At 40.0% G+C, this 19,156-nt stretch overlaps 1 protein-coding gene across 1 annotated transcript; it reads right to left on the bottom strand.

Moving 5' to 3' along the window:
• Window positions 1–1,249: 1,249 nt before the first annotated feature.
• On the bottom strand, window positions 1,250–18,769 carry LOC117538405. Its single transcript, XM_034204071.1, has 19 exons — window positions 18,520–18,769; window positions 17,506–17,583; window positions 17,187–17,280; window positions 13,516–13,648; window positions 11,074–11,201; window positions 10,259–10,332; window positions 9,679–9,849; window positions 9,355–9,548; window positions 8,852–8,970; window positions 8,599–8,699; window positions 7,983–8,129; window positions 7,117–7,283; window positions 6,276–6,409; window positions 5,500–5,630; window positions 4,609–4,773; window positions 4,165–4,373; window positions 3,692–3,825; window positions 3,140–3,251; window positions 1,250–3,003 (listed from the first exon to the last, which is right to left on the bottom strand). The coding sequence occupies exons 2-19, from the start codon at window positions 17,569–17,571 to the stop codon at window positions 1,542–1,544; spliced, it is 3,741 nt and encodes a 1,246-aa protein (XP_034059962.1). The 5' UTR covers window positions 17,572–17,583; window positions 18,520–18,769; the 3' UTR covers window positions 1,250–1,541.
• Between the last annotated feature and the right edge of the window lie 387 nt (window positions 18,770–19,156).

Genomic DNA, 19,156 nt, shown 5'->3' with positions numbered 1-19,156 from the left:
AATATATGCCAGTTACTAACTACTGACAACATGTTTCACATCATGTTGTCATTTGATCCGCCACAAAATAAATATATTGATGTCGCTGCTTTAGGCATTACATTGCTCATTAATTACAGCAAGGTATAACTCTCAATTATACTGGCATGATGAGAAGTTAACAAACTGGGACTGCAGAACGGGGTGTTTAATGAGTGATGGTAACATATATCAATAATTTAGTTCAGATAATATTGGGAATAGAACATGTTGGTTTCCCTGAAAGAACAATGTTTGCTGATGGGTGTTTATTGTCAAGCCTTTTTCAACTCCATTACATACCATTATTTAAATGTATTCATTAGTCTATTTAAGTATTTGGAAAAAATAAGCATCACTCACAACTGATTCAAGCTGTTTGGTCCAGTGGCTGCGGAGATGCTCTCAAAATATGTGGTTACTAATTCGACTCCAGCAAGCACATATTCAGCGAACGGTTGTGGTATTATCGTTTTGATGAGGCTCTCAGCTTTCTTGAGGATGAGGAGGGAGATGTTACGTGATGAGGCAATACTCATCTCTGGTTGGACAATCAGCTTCAGTGAGTCCTGCACAATTTCCAGGATGTTCTGCTGTACAGACGGCGGCAGGGGGCCTGTGGCTGCACTCAGGATATTCAAAGCACTTCGGACCGCTTCCAAGATGGCGGCTGAAAACTGTTCACTCTGTAGGCCACCAGGTTTCTCTGCCACCATTAGTGCTTTACTAAGGGACTGTGTGATATTCCTTATGATGGCGAGGTAGGCCCTTTGATCAGCACTGACAAAATTAACTATTGTCTCCAGCAGTTGATGGAGGTTTGTCATAGGGGTGGAGATATTTATTGATGGGCTTGCCCATTGGAGCATACTTTCAATGACCAACGGGACATTGGGTTGTTTCATCCACCTTTGTATGAGGTCGAGGTATTGTCGAACTTGGAGCTTGGTGACATGCAGAATGGTTGTGTTAAAAAATGGCTCGATGTTATTCTGAGTCTCTAGGTTGACCATTATCAATTCAAAAAGATGTCGGAGAAGCTCAACTGCTGTCTGGCCAATTTGACCAACCCCTGCAGCATCTATTGGGTTCTGAAGGTTGTTCATCAAGAACTCGACCTGCTTACTGACGAACAAAGAGTAATCCGCCTGAGCCAGCTGTAATGTCACTTGCATGTGTGTGAGGGAGAAAAAAGGATCGACAAGCCCTGAGACCGAGCTTGTGCTTGTGATGTTTTCCAGTTTTTTCAAGTACCATTCCACGATCTGGAGATACACCTTCTGAGCATACAAAGGGTCCATCATCAAAGTGGAGTTCAAATTGTCAAATGGTTCTGAGATGGCGATCAGTTGTATCAGACCCTCTACCACCACGATTCCTTCAATGATCTCCGAGTTGACAGCTGGTTCTTGCTGGAGGTTCATCTTGATATTGCCAGGATCTGTTCAAGGTGTGTGCAATAGCCATTTGAGGATTGGAGCTGAAGTCACCTTGGAGGACATCCCTGATACTGTTATTGACGATTAATGAATTAGTGAGAGGATGGCTGTCTCATTACGGAGGACTGGGAACGTTTGGATAGGAAACTGCTGACAAAACCATTTTATCAGGCCCATAACACACTGGGCTGTCACCATGGGTTTATCCTGTGGTTCGAAGCACTGTCGGACCTTGATAAGCTCCATTATATCCACCATCAGGTCGTTTATGTTGGCAGCTCCAGCTAGGGCAGCGATGTTGTTCAGCTCCGCAAGGGTAAGGTTTGACTGTTGCAATGCATTCTGAACGTCAGACACACTGATATTTGGTGTAGCTATGATCAATCGGATGAAATGAAGAAACTGTTTGAATGTTTCCACATAGGCAGCATCATCAGAGGACAGGAGGAGTGAGAAGAACAGGGTTGCAATTTCCTCATCCTCCTGTCTCTTCAGAACAGAGTTGGTTGAAGATAATGTAAGTTTGACATTACCGTCGGCTGAAAGCATCAGGTCCAATATCTGATCCAGGAACATGAAGATTTCTGAGACTCCAGTCAAGCAGTTCTGTCCTGCTGCACATTGGATTATGTGGTACTGCAGAGCTTTGAAATCCTTGAGAAAGCGAGCAGCTTCCTGTTGGACCTCTTTTGGGAGGAATGCTATGAATTTCTGTGCAACAATGTCCTGGGCAGCATCTTCTCCAGCGTGAGTCAGGTTCATAAGGCCTTCTGGGGTAAGAAGGCTGAGGAAGTCCTTCGAGAGCATGTGGAGGTCAGTGACTTGTGCTGTGCTTAGATTCCCACTAGATGACGGGAGATGTTGTATTTTTCTCAGTCTATACAGAGACATCACAAAGTCTTGAAGCTGGCGTATGTACCCAAGAATGATGTTAGTTGGGTCACCGTCTGGAGCATCTAAAACCTTCTTTAGTAGCTCCATGGCCCTCAGGATGGCTTCTACAAAGCCAGCTGAGGTCTGCTTGGTGAAAGGCTGGATGGCTTTTCTAAGACGGGCTACATCATCAGGGTTGAAGTAGTTTGAATAGGTCAGCAGGGTGTGTCCCATGATGTGAGGAAGAGACATGGTGAGGTTACCCTCCAAGGACAGAAACTGCATTGTCAACCGTTCCAGTTCAGGCATCGTTGGGTCCGTTTCATTGAATGTAAAAATGTGCTGGTTGAGTCTGCCAAGCTTCGAGGCAACATCCAGTACTGCGGAGGCATTGAGGGGACCGTCACTCAAGAACAGAGGCAGCAGTGGTTTCAGACCTGTGGACTGCAACAGGTTACCGAGGAGGGGAAGCATGACATTAGGGTTTGTAATGTTTCGGTCAGGAAGCATGGAGATCGTGTTGACAAAAACATCCAGGTTTTCCAGCAGGTTTGTCAGGTAGGCAGAGAGCGCATCTCCACCAATGATTTCTTGTTTCAAAAATGATCCTGCCAGATTTTTATAGGTGTCCCCGTATACATGCTGCAACAGATTCACTGTTCCTTTTAGAAAACTAAAAAGAAAAGAGAAGAGTACAAGAAAACATGTCAGAAAATCCTATTTTATAGCATCTGCAGTGCATTACCTGCATCATCTCCACATACAAAAATACATAATATGTTGAAAATAACAAGGACAAAATAACTTACTTCACCAGAACATCTTGGTTTGGTGACATCAGATTCCGAGTCAGTGTTTGAACAAACTGAGGCCATTTCAAACCAGTATCACATTGAAGGGCCCCGTAATTGCTCATTGAACCTTAAAGGGAGGGTAAAAAAAGTACATATATACTTAAATTGGTTGGATTTTTTTTATTTTTTTTATTGAATACTTACTTAGTTTATCATAAACTACTTTCGCACTTAAATTTAATTTGGAGAAATATATACTATAATATATACTAGGCCGATTGGCATTCTCTATTAAGACCAATTAAGACCAAGACCAATTTAAATAACAACACTAATAAAGCCAAATTGGCCATTTATTTTTGTTGGTCAAACGTTTACTGGAAATATATTAATTCACAATTTAAACTTTCAATTGATTTTTAATTGCTGTATACAGTACAAGGAGAATATAAAGAATTCACAGACAAAAATGTGTGTCGGTGACGATTATTACAAAGAAGCGAAAAAAAGTATGAAAAGAAGTTGGATAAAGAAAAAGAAAAATAGAAAAGAAGAAATTGTACTCACAGTTTGGTGGTTGAGTTGTGAGTCCAGGCCTGTAGTTAGAAATCCAGTAGAGCATGTGAAGATAGTCCTTTACATCGGGCCACAGTTGACTCTTCTCAATATTTTCTCCAACATTCACCATGATAAAGAAAGCACTACAAGCAAAGCAAATTACAACAATATTTAGACAGTGAAATGATAACTGATATTATGAAATTGATACTCATATTCACCTTTTATTTATTTTGTTCTCCACTTAACAAAGTGAAATGGACTATTTGCATAGCTTTTATCCAACTTAAATCAATAACCTTCACAGGAAGATACCACTAAAATCGTTTGAGTTACATTGATTATGAGAGTTCGAATAAAAACATGTTTATAACAAGATAATAATATTTGACATTCTATTGCCAATCATCTCTTAAACTTAAAAACAGATATGCAGAGCACCATGGAACCCTGAGGCTATTTAATCAACACTTTCACAAGACCTTTGTTGAAGAATTCCCGTAACATCAGGAGTGCTGTTGTCTGGCATCCAGTTCATCCAGTACGCTCCACCCAGCTCTGTGGCCAGTCTGTCGAAAAGCACACCGAGCTGCAGACTGTTGTTGTACAACCTGTGCCATTCAGAGAGAATCATGGGAAGTGACACGTTGTAGTGTGTTTGGCCTGTGAGGACACCGTACAAGTCTTGCGCCTGTAGAAAGATAACATAAAACAAGTTGTTAATCTAAAGGTATACCTGCGTGACATTAAATATGAATGTGTGTTAACGTAAGACTGACTTTCATTTTAACTGATTAGGTACATTTAGTTAATTTCAACAATGCAGAAAAGCCAAAAGCCTTGATGATAGTAATTTGCTTTAAAACAACACAATAAATAAAGTAAAAAACACATTTTATTTTTTGTACATCTTTTAATGTAGTTACCTTCTGAACCAATGGCAGCCAATCCACCAGGAGCGCTTCCTGTAAGGCGGAGCTGTTCTGACAGATCATTGATCTCCACACCTCTGTCTTTATGCTCTCTGACTTTAAGAGCCATTCGAAGGGTTCAAACACATCCTCACATTGTAAAGACTCAGATGACAGAATCTAGTCAAACAGAAGCAAAAAACACCAATTAATTACCGTCATTGATTTTCTATACAATAAACAAAAACATCAAACATCCCCAGAATTCAAGGTCCTTATATGATACTAGAGAAATTAATCAGACAGGTGTTCAGTAAGTCACCCTAGGCTTCCTGCACATACCTGCATAACAAAGCTTTTTGAACAATGCTAGGTTGCTCAACGTTTTCTTGGGAAATAACATGAGGGATCAGATAGACCAGGGGTGCCCACACTTTTTCAGCTTGGGAGCTACTTTTAAAATGCCCAATCTGTGTCGCGAGCGCGGGGGGGTGCTAGTGGACTAAACGGCAGATAACCTGTGGCACGCTTACACTAATTGCGCCACGTAAGCGCATAATAGTTCGCCGCATTTGCGCTTCAGATGAGGAGGTGAGGCCCCCTCATAACTGCATGATAGACAAGATAGACAGTGAACCAAGCCCATTTTAACCAAACTATGTAAGGGAATTTACTGAGAAGTGAAACTAAAAGGTAACCGTTTCCTTAAATATCGATTACAACCTGCCTGTGCAACTTCGACAATGTGCAATCCTCTATGTCTTTCTGCCTTGAGTCAAGCAGCCAGCCACTAAGCTGTAATGAAGCGTTGAGGCCTAAAACTACAAAAATAACACCGTGGTTCTTTATTAATCAAGAGAAAAAAAAGGCAAAGCTGTATGGTTAGTTAAAATACTACGAGCATACCTTCATGATCACTTTCATCACACTGTCCACGACTTGAGCAATCCAAGCGCTTGCCTCGGTCTGGTCCTGTAGGATCGCCAGATAAGCCATCTGGAGTTTATCCGCATCTTTCATGACATTGGCTATGATTTCTGAAAGTCAGACAGAGATCATCATTATTAAGCGATATGCTATCAAACAAAACTACATTTATAACAAGAACAAATAAATCCATGTTTGGAAACTGTTATGTCAACTAATTTGTCACACAATTTCTGTAATACAATACAACCCAGGGGGATTGTGTTTTATAAAATGTTATAATGTTCCCTTGTTGGTGTGTGTGTTGTGTGTGTGTGTTGTGTGTGTGTGTGGTGTGTGTGTGTGTGTGTGTGTGTGTGTGTGTGTGTGTGTGTGTGTGTGTGTGTGTGTGTGTGTGTGTGTGTGTGTGTGTGTGTGTGTGTGTGTGTGTGTGTGTGTGTGTGTTGTGTGAGTGTGTGTGTGTGTGTGTTGTATCTGTTTCCCATTTGGTTACTCCTATAGTCCTACTTTGGTTCTTTCATTATTCCCCTGAGAAAGGGAGTGAACTTGTTCCATTCACCTCTGGTTTTACAGTACAAATACTTCAGGGGGAGGAAACAAAAGTGAATGTGGCAGTCAGTGGAAAAATAAGTCATACTTCCTCACTGAACTGAACTGTAGTCCTGTACATGTGTTACCGTCAAAAAAAGATGTCTAAGTTTGCATGTAGACATCAGGATGTTTAACTGAGACTTCACTGATGTTTCAAGTCTTACCTTCTACATTTTCAAGGGACAGTGACGCAAAATTCATGGACTGGAAGCCTGTTCCGAGGATGCTCTGGAGAACCATATCCAGCTCTGGCACACTTTTTATAATCTCCATCACCACTTGACCGACTCCCAAAAACCTGCCGAAACACCAGACTCAAAATAAAGTACAAACTATTCATGTTACAGTGGACGGCAGACGTATATATCTGATCGGATGATAGCTGCAGGGCTCTGTTATAGCTTACATTTAAGCTTTTTCTACAGCTAAATATTCATATTTATATAGTCATACGATAGTAAAATGTATATGGTAGATTTTGTATTCAAAAAAATAAAGGTTTAGCTAACTTCAGCGAGTGAGAAAGACAGAGTAAAGAAACAACACAAGTTGGTTACAGCTTGTATTTTCTAGGTATAATATATTAAACTAAAAAGGTTACATTTGCTGAAACAAATTGTACAACAAATGTTAAAGAATTGGTATAAAAATAGCTTTCAACATCCAAAATGTTATCTATAAAACACATCTCCCTAACAATTTCACAGGAAAATAACAAATTGTTTCCTCTACTGTATACATTTATTTTGATAATGAAGCATAACTGTTAGCTGGAGCAAGAGATTACAAGAATGACCTTTGATGAACCCAAGTCAAATCCTCAAGCCTTCAAATAAACATTTCCTAGAAACTTGCTTACACTTGTCTGACTAGTTGTGTGACATTCAGAGAGCCCTTTTAGTTGCTTCAATGCAATTCACTACATACTGTTGTTGTTGCAGCTTTAAGAGAAACAGAAAACCTCTATAGGATGTTTATAGGTGATTGAGAATGTACTATACTTACAGCTCCTCCTCAATGTTTTGTGGTTGTGTTTCTATGCTACGCCTGGTCCTTGGGTTGCTGGAGACTCGCTGTCCTCCTGGAGATAGCGTTCCCATCAGACTGTGCAGCAGCCCTTTGGCATAAGACACGTCGTGGGGAGCAACGTGCTTACTCCACACCAAGAGAGCCTGGGCACAATAAAGTGGTTGTTACCAGAGGGTATGCTGAATTAGGCTAGCAACATTAAAAATCATTTCAGTTGAATCCTACCTGATCTGTAAATATTTTGTACCTGTCTCATCAAGGAGTTTATCATGTTGTATCTATTTTTTTCACATATCCATTCACCTAGGCAAATTGACATCAAATGACATATAACAGTGCTCTTAATGATATTAGCAAGATGATATGGTCAAAATACTACTGTACAGCTCTTTAATTTAACACAAATACACAGCACATATTCTTATATTATACAAAATCCTACTTAGTAATAAACCAGGCTCTGATATAATAACATAACTTTGTAGATGCTGTCCAGCTGACTGTTGAAGCGTGCACGCAGAGGGATGACTGTGTTTCCTAACTGCTTCTGATTGGTTATTACCTCATCAAAACAAATCCACTACAGTGGCAGTGCTAATTGGATGTTTTTAAGGGTTCTGTTCCCCAGGTGTGACCTGGGTTTCACGGTTGCTTGTTGCTATGGCCAACAGCTTGCGACCCTTAGTCTAATTATTCAGTGTTTGGTGAATCTAATTAAAAGTGAAGGTGGAGCACTTGAAAACACAAATTAAAAGCAATGACAGAACAACACAGAGAGAAGAGAGAGAAAAAACAACAACTAGCTGACTCATTTGTGATGTCTGTGATTATCTCTCTCGTACCTGCTTTGCCAACTTATCAGGGCTGATCCAACCCAGAAGCATATCCACGGTGCCGGTGCGGCACGCTGCTGTTAGCCACATCGGGTTGCTACTGTTGTCACACAAGCACGAACTAGCCATGCTGCTGTCCAATGCCAGGCCAATAGCCTAGAGAAGGGAAGATACTTAAAGTCTTTATATAGTGGTGACTCATGTATGGATTAATTATTACCACATAGTCAGAACTGTAGTAAAACAGTGTTGCTTGAAAATAATAGTTCTGGGAAAACACCCTTTCATATTGGTTCATTAAATATGAAACTACAGCAAGGACATGGTTAGTTTAGTTATCCTTACAGGTTAAACTGCCTCTGTAATGGAACAAAGAATCTAGGCATTTGGGTTTTTGTTAACTTTAAACAGACCTAGGCTCTGTTAACCTCTGCTTTATTCTAAGCTATGCTACTGGGCTGTACAGTAGCTTCATAATCTATTATATAGGCATGTGAGTGAAAACATATGTATAGAACTCATCATCTAATTCAGATTTTTACATTTTCTTGGATGGATACCAACTCGTATTTTCATACCATATAGAAAGAAATGCTTTAACTTAATGACTGGGATCAACACGTACCTTGTCCAGAGGTATTTTGATGTTTTGTAAGAGAGTTTTCACCATTTCACTTAGTGTGTCATTCTGCAATGTGACAATCTCTCCAAGGGGAATGGACACATCTAAATAAAATAACATCACATGTTCAGATGTTACACCCTTATGGCATATCAGCATTTTACCTGCATATTTACAAACATAGCCTACATCTTATATACATTAAAGTATTTTGAAAAAAAATGGGGTTTATTCAGTACAGCTGTTGAAACGTTACCTCTGCCAGGCCAGTTTTGAGCATAGTTGATGAGGTTGATGCCTCCCGCAAGCAGTGGATGCACCGTGGAAAGTGAGGCACCTGCTTCAGGGAAATTGCTCTCGATGACACGCAGAGAACTAAAGAGACCGCAGAGGGAAAACATTTCATTTTCAAGACCTGCAGAAAACACTTGGAAGAGCTATTGATTAGACACACACACATTTGACCCTTCTGCTGCTTTAAATCCTTATGTTTCAGATGTTGTGGTTCGCAAACAGGGATGGTCCAAGTTTCAAAAGCCATTACCAATTCTTTTTTTCTAAAATGAATCACTAGGGCTCAATTGAATTGTAACTCAGTTCAGTAATTCTTTAACTGAAAGCTGCTCTGGCCTTCATGAAATATTCAGTATACTATTGAACTATTGCCCTCTTTTTTTCTAAACTGACTAAATACATAAACACCTTTATACAGCTGCCCTTGATTCATTTTGAATGAATCCGTCATTGAAAGTACATTACCCCTGTAAGTTGCTGAGTAGGACCTCAGCGCTGTCCAGCCCTTGGTCGATGGAACCAGAATTGAGGAGCTGGGGAATGGCAAGAAGAGTTTCCCACAGTGGGGTCTGACTTTGCAGCTTATCGAACACCAACACCGCCACGCCAGCCAACGTCATCATCTCATCAGGCTCTTTCATCATCAGCTGCGTCAGTATCTGAAAACAGAGGTCAATGAAACAAACTTCACTGCAGCAGTGTCCCTAAATACTTACTTTTTGTATGTACAAATACATAAAAGAGTTGAGACTTGCAAGTTACAAATTGTGAATGCAAGCGAACACACACCTGGTTGATTGTGTTGAGCGAGACTTCAAAAAGAGTGTTGTTGGAAGTGCAGAAAGTGACCACAGCATAGGAGATACTGTCCGGTGACGAGGTGTTTATCATGGGCAGCGTCAGGGAACAGATGGCTCTCTTAAACAGGTTCACTGACTCCAGCATTTGGTTCAAGCTCTCCTGGATTCAGATTATTACTATTAGTAAATTCATACAATAAAAAATTATAACACAAATGTCGATTGTACCTTCACAACACATTGTTTATAGTTCCACAATCTACTGTATCGCTTAACTATTGAAACAATCATATTGAGCAAGTTATCAATTTAAAATACAGTTTGTTTGTTTGTTTCTTGTGTATCCCTTATCTCTGTCAAGGGTAAATACAAAAAGGAAGTGGAATTTTAAATAAATGGTTTTAGGTATTCCTATGAGCCTTTTTATGGTCAATAATGGCTTAACTGCCACTAACACTGGTTTATAAAGAAGAGACTGAACAAGGTTTCAGTTAAGTGGCACTTGACTGAACGAACAGGCTTTTCATTCTGTACTCTCAGCAGTGTTGTTCCCCGTATACTAATTTTACCTGATCAGCAGGAAGTGTGTTATTCATGGAGTTCATGAAAGAGGCATTATTAGAGCTTCCTTGGTGAGATGAACCTTTAAAACAAGAATACACATTGAAAAACTGTGTGAATATAGCAGTTACAGTCATTCCTAATATCATAGTAAACACATTAGCCAACAGTAGAATGGGCTAGAGTAAACAAAGTTGAATGTTTTAGTACCAACGTCAGATAAGTCCACAATGTGGTTCTAAAAATCAACGGTTCAGTATTTTGAAAAACAGGGTTATTTGCTGTCCTGCAGATTATAACCTCTTTTATATATGTATTTCTTAAATATAAAGCTAATTGGAAACAGTTAGCTTAGCTTGGCATAAACACTACTAGTAGAGGGAAACTGCTAGCTTGAATGAATTCTCTAAATATATAATAGGTATAATAAATAAATCTCATCTGCCTACCAGCATATCAAAAATTCACTTATGAACACATTATGTTATTTGTATAATCTGTTCAATCCAAAGTGGCTAACCAAAGGCTAGCTATTTCCCTTTTTCCACTCTCTTAGCTCAGCTATTCTTCTCTTGGCTCCAGCTTCAAGTTTGCTTTACAATGTTTATTCTACAGCAAATGTGTCTTTTCTTCCCGATGTACGAGAGCATGGCTAGTCTTTCTATAACATGTGTTTAAATTGTTATCTGTGCAATAACATGTGTCTGAATGGGGCTCCTCAACACAAAATGAAAAAAATGCATAACTTGACCCAGAATTTGATTTGTTAAAATGAGCATAACAATGTTTTTTAGCATGGTACATGGAAATGAGGATAACATACCAAAAAAGTTGTTTAACACCTCAAACAGTGCTGTAGGATCACTGTCAACGCTCTTGGGAAGAAGGAAGTTGAATAATTCATCCCCGTTAATCAGTTTTGACAGCGGAGAACTCTTCTGTTTCCTCAACCTATCATACAGAGTCAAAAGGATCACATGAGGCAATGAAAAGATAACCATTTGAAACCAAAATCTGTAGTGGGTGTGAGTGTAACTAGTCTGGTATGGGTATAAAGTTTAAACCATCAATCAGCATTATGTCGAAGGTTACAAAAAACTGGTTTCTACCAGCCAGCGTCATTCCTGTGTCTGGAATATATATTTGAGTGACAGCACACGAGAGCTCAACAAAGACAGAAAAAACAACTAAGGAACTAATTACCTAGTTAACACTTGAACTTGAAATAGACAGGCTTACATAAAGAAACCCGCTCCCTGTTTTCTAAAGATTATGCAACTCTATGTGTTGGCAGAGTTGTTTTAAACTAAATTAAAAAGTAATCACTCATCTAGAATACCATCAAAGCAGGTTTTTCTTTCAGCATTTTTGCTTCTCCTTATCTATTGTTGGTACATTTCTATGATCACACTAACTAGTCATCTCGTGTGATGCAGCTATGCGGAGGTGAGTCACTCCTTTGTGTCTCTCTTGCCCTCTGTACATCTTTTTTTTTTATAAATGGTATGACACCTGGGATGGAGCCACTAGAGCAGGGGTGGCCAACCCGCGGCTCTCGAGCCGCATGCGGCTCTTTGCCTAGTTTCATGCGGCTCTTCAGTTCATATCGAATTTTATATGTGTGAGTTTGGAGAAGAGACACTGACTCCTGACTAGTGTTGCATGGTGTACCGATACTTGAAAGGTATACCGCGATACCCTGCCGTTAAAAACGTTACGATTCCTCCGTTTCATTAGTATCGGTACTTTAAGAATGACGGGGGAAAGTACTCCGGTGAGAAAGCGCCGTTTTAATAAGAGCCGTGTGTGTTCAGCGCTCTGCTTCCACTCCCTGCACTGCAGCCGTGCCTGCAGTCCCGCCCCTCTCAAGCACGCTCTAAGTCCCTCCCCTCTCAAGCACGCTCTAAGTCCCTCCCCTCTCTCGTGCACGCGCTAGCTGCCAGAGCATGTGAGAAAACCAGAAGCATGGCTGCAAGTGGGAGTACAACTGCCGCTGCGCCTCGGCTTGTTGAGAAAAAAGACGCCAGAAGCGATGTATTTTAGCTATATCTCTGACAGTGAGGGCAAGCCTACGGACACCACGAGGCCCGTCTGTAAGAAATGTATTAATTTTATTTAATACGAATTCTTGTCATTTATTTTATTTATTGTTCTCATTGTTTAAAAGTTTGTGTTATGGTTATGGTTCTGGTGTGAAATAAAGCACAATAATTACATTTAAGACTGTTTCCCTTTTTTTAAGAAAAATAATCGGAATCGCAATTCTTGACTTGGTATCGAAACCAAAATGTTGGTATCGTGACAACACTACTCCTGACAGTTAAACCTGATATTTAGTAGGTCTGTTAAGTATTGAATGCTGATAATTCTGACGTAATTTGGCCGGTCAAAGTTGTTCGGGCTCGGATAAAATAGCTCCGTTACTTTCGTCCCGTGTTACTTTCGTCCCGGCTCTCCCTACGTGTGTATGTGTGGTGTCAGGTGTCAGTATGAGAGGATGACAGCGCGTCTAATTTTGATGTGGCCCAAGAGCCAATCACAATAATACCTGCGATGCAGTGAACCAATCACCTTTGAGGGGGGGGAAACCTATCGTTGATTAAACACTATCCCGTGTTTCCCCTACCATTGTCTTAGAGGGGCGCTGCCCGCCAACGGAGCCCCGCGCCCCGCCAACGGAGCCCCGCGCCCCCCCCCTGGAATTCAAGGTGTTATATATATAATAAAATATATATATATATATATATATACCACCAAATTGCAAATAATCTATAACTACTGTCACTTTTCACATTGAACATGTGCTCTTTTATTAAATAAACTAAACGCTTTCATCTTAAGTTGTGGGTTTAGTGTTTTTGACCCTAGGAAACACTGATGCATTAATCAATAACAATAATCCACAGCTCCTCTCTCTGCTCCAGAGGATTAAAAAAATATATATCCCAATGCCACAAAAATGCATCAGTGACGTGGTTGAAATCTTGTCTCCAGAAAACAAAAAACTGAAACAAGCGGTATCAGTGACTGTGTGTTTGATGTGGCTCTTTGCAATAACATAGAAAAAATGTGGCTCTTAACCTCTGACTGGTTGGCCACCCCTGCACTAGAGACATTACGTTTATGTTTAAGATGGAGGGAAATGATGAGGCGGTATAGATGCAGTGATGCTGACTGAAATCACAACTTCAATAAACATTTGGTGCTCCTGCAGTATGGGTCAGAAATAGTTCATCCAGTATATGATCTATTCTACTGGGGATACCTTGAAGTTGACTTTGATGCAGCTGGGTCCACCAGAAGGGATTTGTTGTGACAGTTGCTGTCAGTGTTGCACATGAGGGTCTGCAGGAAAGGGAAGAAGCCTGTGCTGGGAAGGTTTCTGGGTCCCACATAACCTGGAGGAGACGTGACAAAGTGTAAGTTTTAGCGAGAATGCTTGAAAACATCAGTAAGATATGTCCTTAAATGTGTACATTTGGCAAACAAAACTGTTACGCTCAAATAGCGCTTACAGGCTGAACCCTCAATACAAACACGGAAGGGAGGAGACGTGAGTATGGAAGCAAAAATAATTTAATTTCCAATTCAAAGTTCAAACAATACTGCTGTGGAATTAATAATCCGGATCGGGGAATTACTACGGGGGGGGGGGGAGAGTGGAGGTCCGTAGTTGAAGATCCGGAGGATGTCGGAGAGAGCAGGCTGAAGCCGGGGTTCGGAGATTTGCAGCGGAACACGGGTGAGATGAGCCGGGGAATCAGAGTTGAATAGAGTGAGCAGGCTGGAGCTGGTAGTGAAGATAATCTGAGGTTTGCTGACGAGGTGGTGTTGGCTGGACGTGGCAGGCAGAGGAGTAGACGAATTCAGTGTATCTTTGACGACGAACTGGTGAATACTGGATGAGGAAGCCGGGTATATAAGCAGGTGTGGGTGAGTAGATGAATCAGGAAGATGAGTAGCAGCTGCGGAGGTGAATTGACGGGAACTGAAAGTAGATCAGCCACGCCCAGCCAGGAAGACAGACAGATACAAACAAACATGAAACAAAAAGAGAAGCAGAAGGAGGGAAAACTGCACATCCTTACACAAAACTCTGTTATTGGAACTACCCGAAGTAGGTTACAGGTAGATTACTAGCTTAAATACTCCATTCAATTTATGCCGTATTATTTACTATATGAAGGGGTAGATAAATGTAATCAACCTTATAAAAATGTTTGATGTGGTGTTAATAGGCAGGTCCAAAGGAAAGCTGTGCATTGTGAACATACTGCGCGCTTTGTTTGAGCGCTTCATTAAAAAAAAGAAAGAATTACATTTTCCCAATTGGTTGTTCATTTCTATTTCACGTATTTCTCCCCACAAGATCTTGAGCTTGAACTATTTTCCATTTTCTGAATCACTGCCAATGAATTAACACATCATTTATTTTCAGGAAACAATCTTAGCCATTACTTACATGTAGAACAAAGACATGCGACTAGACTGACTGCATGGTATAGTACTGCTATGGTATTAAGTATAATTTCTCAGAAAGGTACTTGATCCAAAAACTAAAGAATATGCAGAGCAAACAGCGTTGACATATAATTGATGTTTATGATATCTAGAGCAAAAACAGTGACTTGAGTCGGTACTTGAGTTAAGGTAACATTTCATATCCATTGACATAACGGCCCTTCAAGTAGTGCAAATCTGATAATGGGTTGAGGTTTGTGGTTTATGATAAACACTATAATTATCGGCCCGATAATTATCGGTCCGATATTAGGAATGATGACGTCATCCCGATAAACCCGATACCAGTATTAATAGCCCCGATAATATACAATATATGTTTTGGGTAAAAAAAAAGAAAAAAATACTGCGGTGTGGGTGGATTGGGATGAGGGGCGCTTGTTTTTCACTCGGCTCCTCCCGTTTTGCCAGTACTGTGGTATTAGTGGTTTAGGAAGAGGGGAGTTTTTCACAAATCCAGCGCTCCCTAACTCGTGAAGCCAGGACAGTAAACAAACATGTCGTCGGTGGTATGGGCGTTGGAGCTATGTGCAACTCAAGGCATATGCTCGAACCGGAGCTGCCTGGACGCTGCAATAATGTTGCGCACTATCCGTGCTGAGTGTGCTGACTTTTCGTACAATGTCCCACTGTCTGGCTTCCTGCATAAAGTCAAGTGCTCGGCGCAGTTGTGGCGAAATGTCGCTCCTCTGTTTTCATTTGAACAGCTCCTTATAGCCGTTAGCGCAGCTAGCTAGCACCAGATGCTAACAACAACAATGCACGTAAGGTCTCTCTCTCGCTCGCTCGGACCACACATACACACACCCTCCCGGTCCTCCCAACAGCCAGTCGGTGCCTGCCGGTGAGCGTGGAAGTGTGGTCTGCCACAAGCGGGCGACAGGAGCGGGGCTGTCAGCATCAGCTTGTAGATGGTATTTTAAACTCGATGCGCTCTGAAACTACGGGGCGGCCGAGGAAAAAAAATACACATGCGTTAATCGCGTTAAAATAATTAGTGGCGTACATTTTTTTTTATTATCGGTATCGGTCTTGAGAAGCAGGAAGTTATCGGTTTCAAAAAACCAATATCGTGCATCCCTAATAAACACTATGAAACTCAAATCAAGCAGGGTGCCAATGTTACATTTCAGCATTGAACATTGTTTTCAACTGTCAAAAAAAGCAACAAAAGATGTGTGTATATTTTGTTTTCAGTAGTTTATCATTAGTCTTTAACGCTTATTTCAGCACCTCTCATAATACAACAGGGGCCATCTCATGGAAAATAGTTCATAACAAGGAATAATTTGATAACACTCAATAGTTCTGTGAGAAACTGTGTGTTTCCAGACTAAATTGCAACCCTATACTTCCTGAATCAAGGTTACTGCTGGTCATCCAGTATGATTGGTCACTCAATATGTTTTATTGCTTGCTTTGGGAGTGGTCTTATACAAAAGCAGCGACACAATAAACAGCACTTAAAATGGTAGAGTAGGTCCTATTGTTCGTTTCACTGAAAAGTTATTAAGTTACACAGCAATCCCTGAATCCACAGAATCTGATCCATGAAAAAAGACCGGACAAACAAATGTGCCCATTATCCCATGCTGACAGGTGCATAGGAGGATGAAGTTCTCTTAAAATAATGCTGACGCAGTTTTAAATGTTCTTTCTGAAAGACGCAGCTTATTTGTTAAAGAACCAGGCTTACTGGAATTAAAAAAGCTTTAGGTATGTTTCTAAAATCTTGTGGTATGTTTTTTTCCAAACCACCTGGTTTGAGTGTCGGCCCCTCCCTCTGTAACCCCATACTTGGGTTTCATCTGCCATCATATCTGGCACAACAATAGCAGAAAAATATACTTGTGTAACGCTCCCTCCTGAATAACCTTTACCCGCATTATCGGGGGTTAAATAACAAAGGAGTGCAAATACCATGTCAACAGTGCAGCTATATTGAGTTAAACGTTCCTTTTGTTTACCTTCATTGTGGAATCGGAATGGCCAAGTGATTTTAAACAATATACAAACACCCTGCTGCCCCGGTCAAGTCATTATTTGGTGACGAAAGCTTCCATTACTCAACAGCCAACTGGATCTTTCCCTTGTGTCTGCCACTTTAAGATCTTGCTCTCTATGAAGTTAAGAGATAGCAGCCAACAAATCTTTCCTGTAATTCGTTGAAAAAAATTGCTGATATGGAGACAAACAATATTTTGTAAGTACAGAATTACCAGCTGTGTCTCTTATCCAGTAGTTACTTTATTCTGTTTTCAGTCCATTCCATCTTATTGGTTATTGATTGCATAACAGTTAGACTTGTCTTTGTGAAGATATGTATTTGTAGCACTATTTAATTACATCTTTACATGTCACTAACATGGATCTAAATCAAAGCACTTTTGTATACCCGTGCGGTGTTGTACTTACATATATCTTTTTGAACTGGAGGGAACTGGTTGCGTGTCACAGCAATGATGATGAAGATGATCAGAGGCCAGGCGACCAGAGTCAGGGACCATAACTGTAACACAGGATATGATAAAACAGCAATATCAGTTAATAAAGAGGTCATTTACATTGTTTATATATAAACTGAATATTTTAAGGGATAAATAGTTAATTAATCTTGAAATATGGAGTATCCCTTCGTTAAAGGTGCTGTATGTGATTTATTCCCCCAAATCCTTCTTAAGAATCCATGTGCTTGTATAGAAATAGAATTGCCCAGCTCTTGGAAGTCACTTACTGGCTGTCTGATGGCTGCGAGCCCATTCTTCCAGAGGAGAAGCTTCAGCTGCTGGAAAAAGGCCATCAGGAGAGGAGGCTAGTAACAAAAACAAACATATGAGAATGATCAATCTATGCATTTATTTTCTGTTTTAAATTATCTATAAAATGTCCATGTCCATCCCTGTTTCTCAAAGTCCAAGGTGATGTCTTTAAATGTTTTGTTTAATCAGTCGTAAATCTAAAGATATTCAGGTTACTGTGATAAAAAACTGAGAAAAGCTGAAAGACATTTGATTTATTTTCAGATAGCAATTTATGTATTTCCTATGAACATTTTCAGTTTGAGTCATTTCTATGATTAAATGATTATCTGAATTGTTGAACAATTTGACTCGATTCGTCGTCGAATTGTTTAATTCGGCTTTAACGATTTATTTTTATTTGATCCAATCCACTTTATTTATATAGCACATTATTAAAAACAGAGGGTTTACCGAAGTGCTTCACAGCAAACATAACAATAATAGATAAAAAGGCACACAAGAATAGATAAAAGACAAAGGCTATGGACAGACAATAAAAGCATAAAAATCGATAAAACATAGCTCAAACTGACTCGAAAGCGAGGGAAAAGAGGTGGGTCTTCAGGCGGGACTTAAAAGTTTGAAGTTATCATGAACTAAGTTCCTATATTGCTCAAAGAATTAAAAAAATGCATTTCCCTGAAAACCAGGAGACTCCATGTGTGGAGGAAGACAGATTGGACCCTGTTTTAAAACCAATGTGTCGACATTGAAGGTATCAGTTAAACATACTAGTCTTATAATATGAAGGCTATACATATGACACGTGCATAATTCAATTGATCTTATTTCGTGTCATACTTTGATATAGCCTAATAGTAAACTGAACGTGGACACAAATAAAGTTTCTCACAAATCCACATGCATAAATCACGTCATGAAAATGCGTTAATAATTGACAATATAAAATAAGTCACTGTTAAATGTTTTTAAAGTATGAGTCTTACCTGCTTGCGTGTGTCCTCTTTACTGTTGAAAACGATGTGTTATCTGACTGTAGAGCGCAGGACAACGAAGGACATGGCGCGAACTGGCCCCTAGCAGGATGCCCTTTCCATCAGACGATTCAAAGTAAAAGAGGAAATCACGCTCAAAACCCCAACAATTCAAAACAAAAAGAATGACCCAGCGATTTCTGCACAGGATAAACAACCTTCACCTCTGTTGTTGCCTGCTGCTTATGTGACTAGCTCAACCTGTGTGTGTGAAAAGGTAAATCTGAAGAGGGGCGTGTACTCTGGCTGCGACCTGTCTGACTACACAGTATGGCACCTGACTTCAGGGAACACTGTGCCCTATAATGTCATTCTATTTTAAGCTAATCATAGCGTATCTGACATAATGTATTACTAAAGCTTATGAAAGATGTTTTTTTTTAAATATATAGAATTAAGCTAATTTGGATCAACCTACTTGATTCCTTTGAACATAAAAGCGTATAGTCTTCTAATAATACACATTTCTGTACAAATGTTTAAAAAAATGTTGATCACATATTTGTTGAGCTTTTCCTGTGTTTGACCTGCAGTATAATGTGTCAGTTCCTCTTCAGGGTAAGACTTCTGGGTTTAGGTTAGAAAAGTG

This window comes from Gymnodraco acuticeps, unplaced genomic scaffold (genome assembly GCF_902827175.1).
Source record: "Gymnodraco acuticeps unplaced genomic scaffold, fGymAcu1.1, whole genome shotgun sequence".
NCBI lineage: Eukaryota > Metazoa > Chordata > Actinopteri > Perciformes > Bathydraconidae > Gymnodraco > Gymnodraco acuticeps.
Note: the sequence above shows the minus strand (reverse complement) of the source record. Positions and strands in the feature narration are given on the sequence as shown.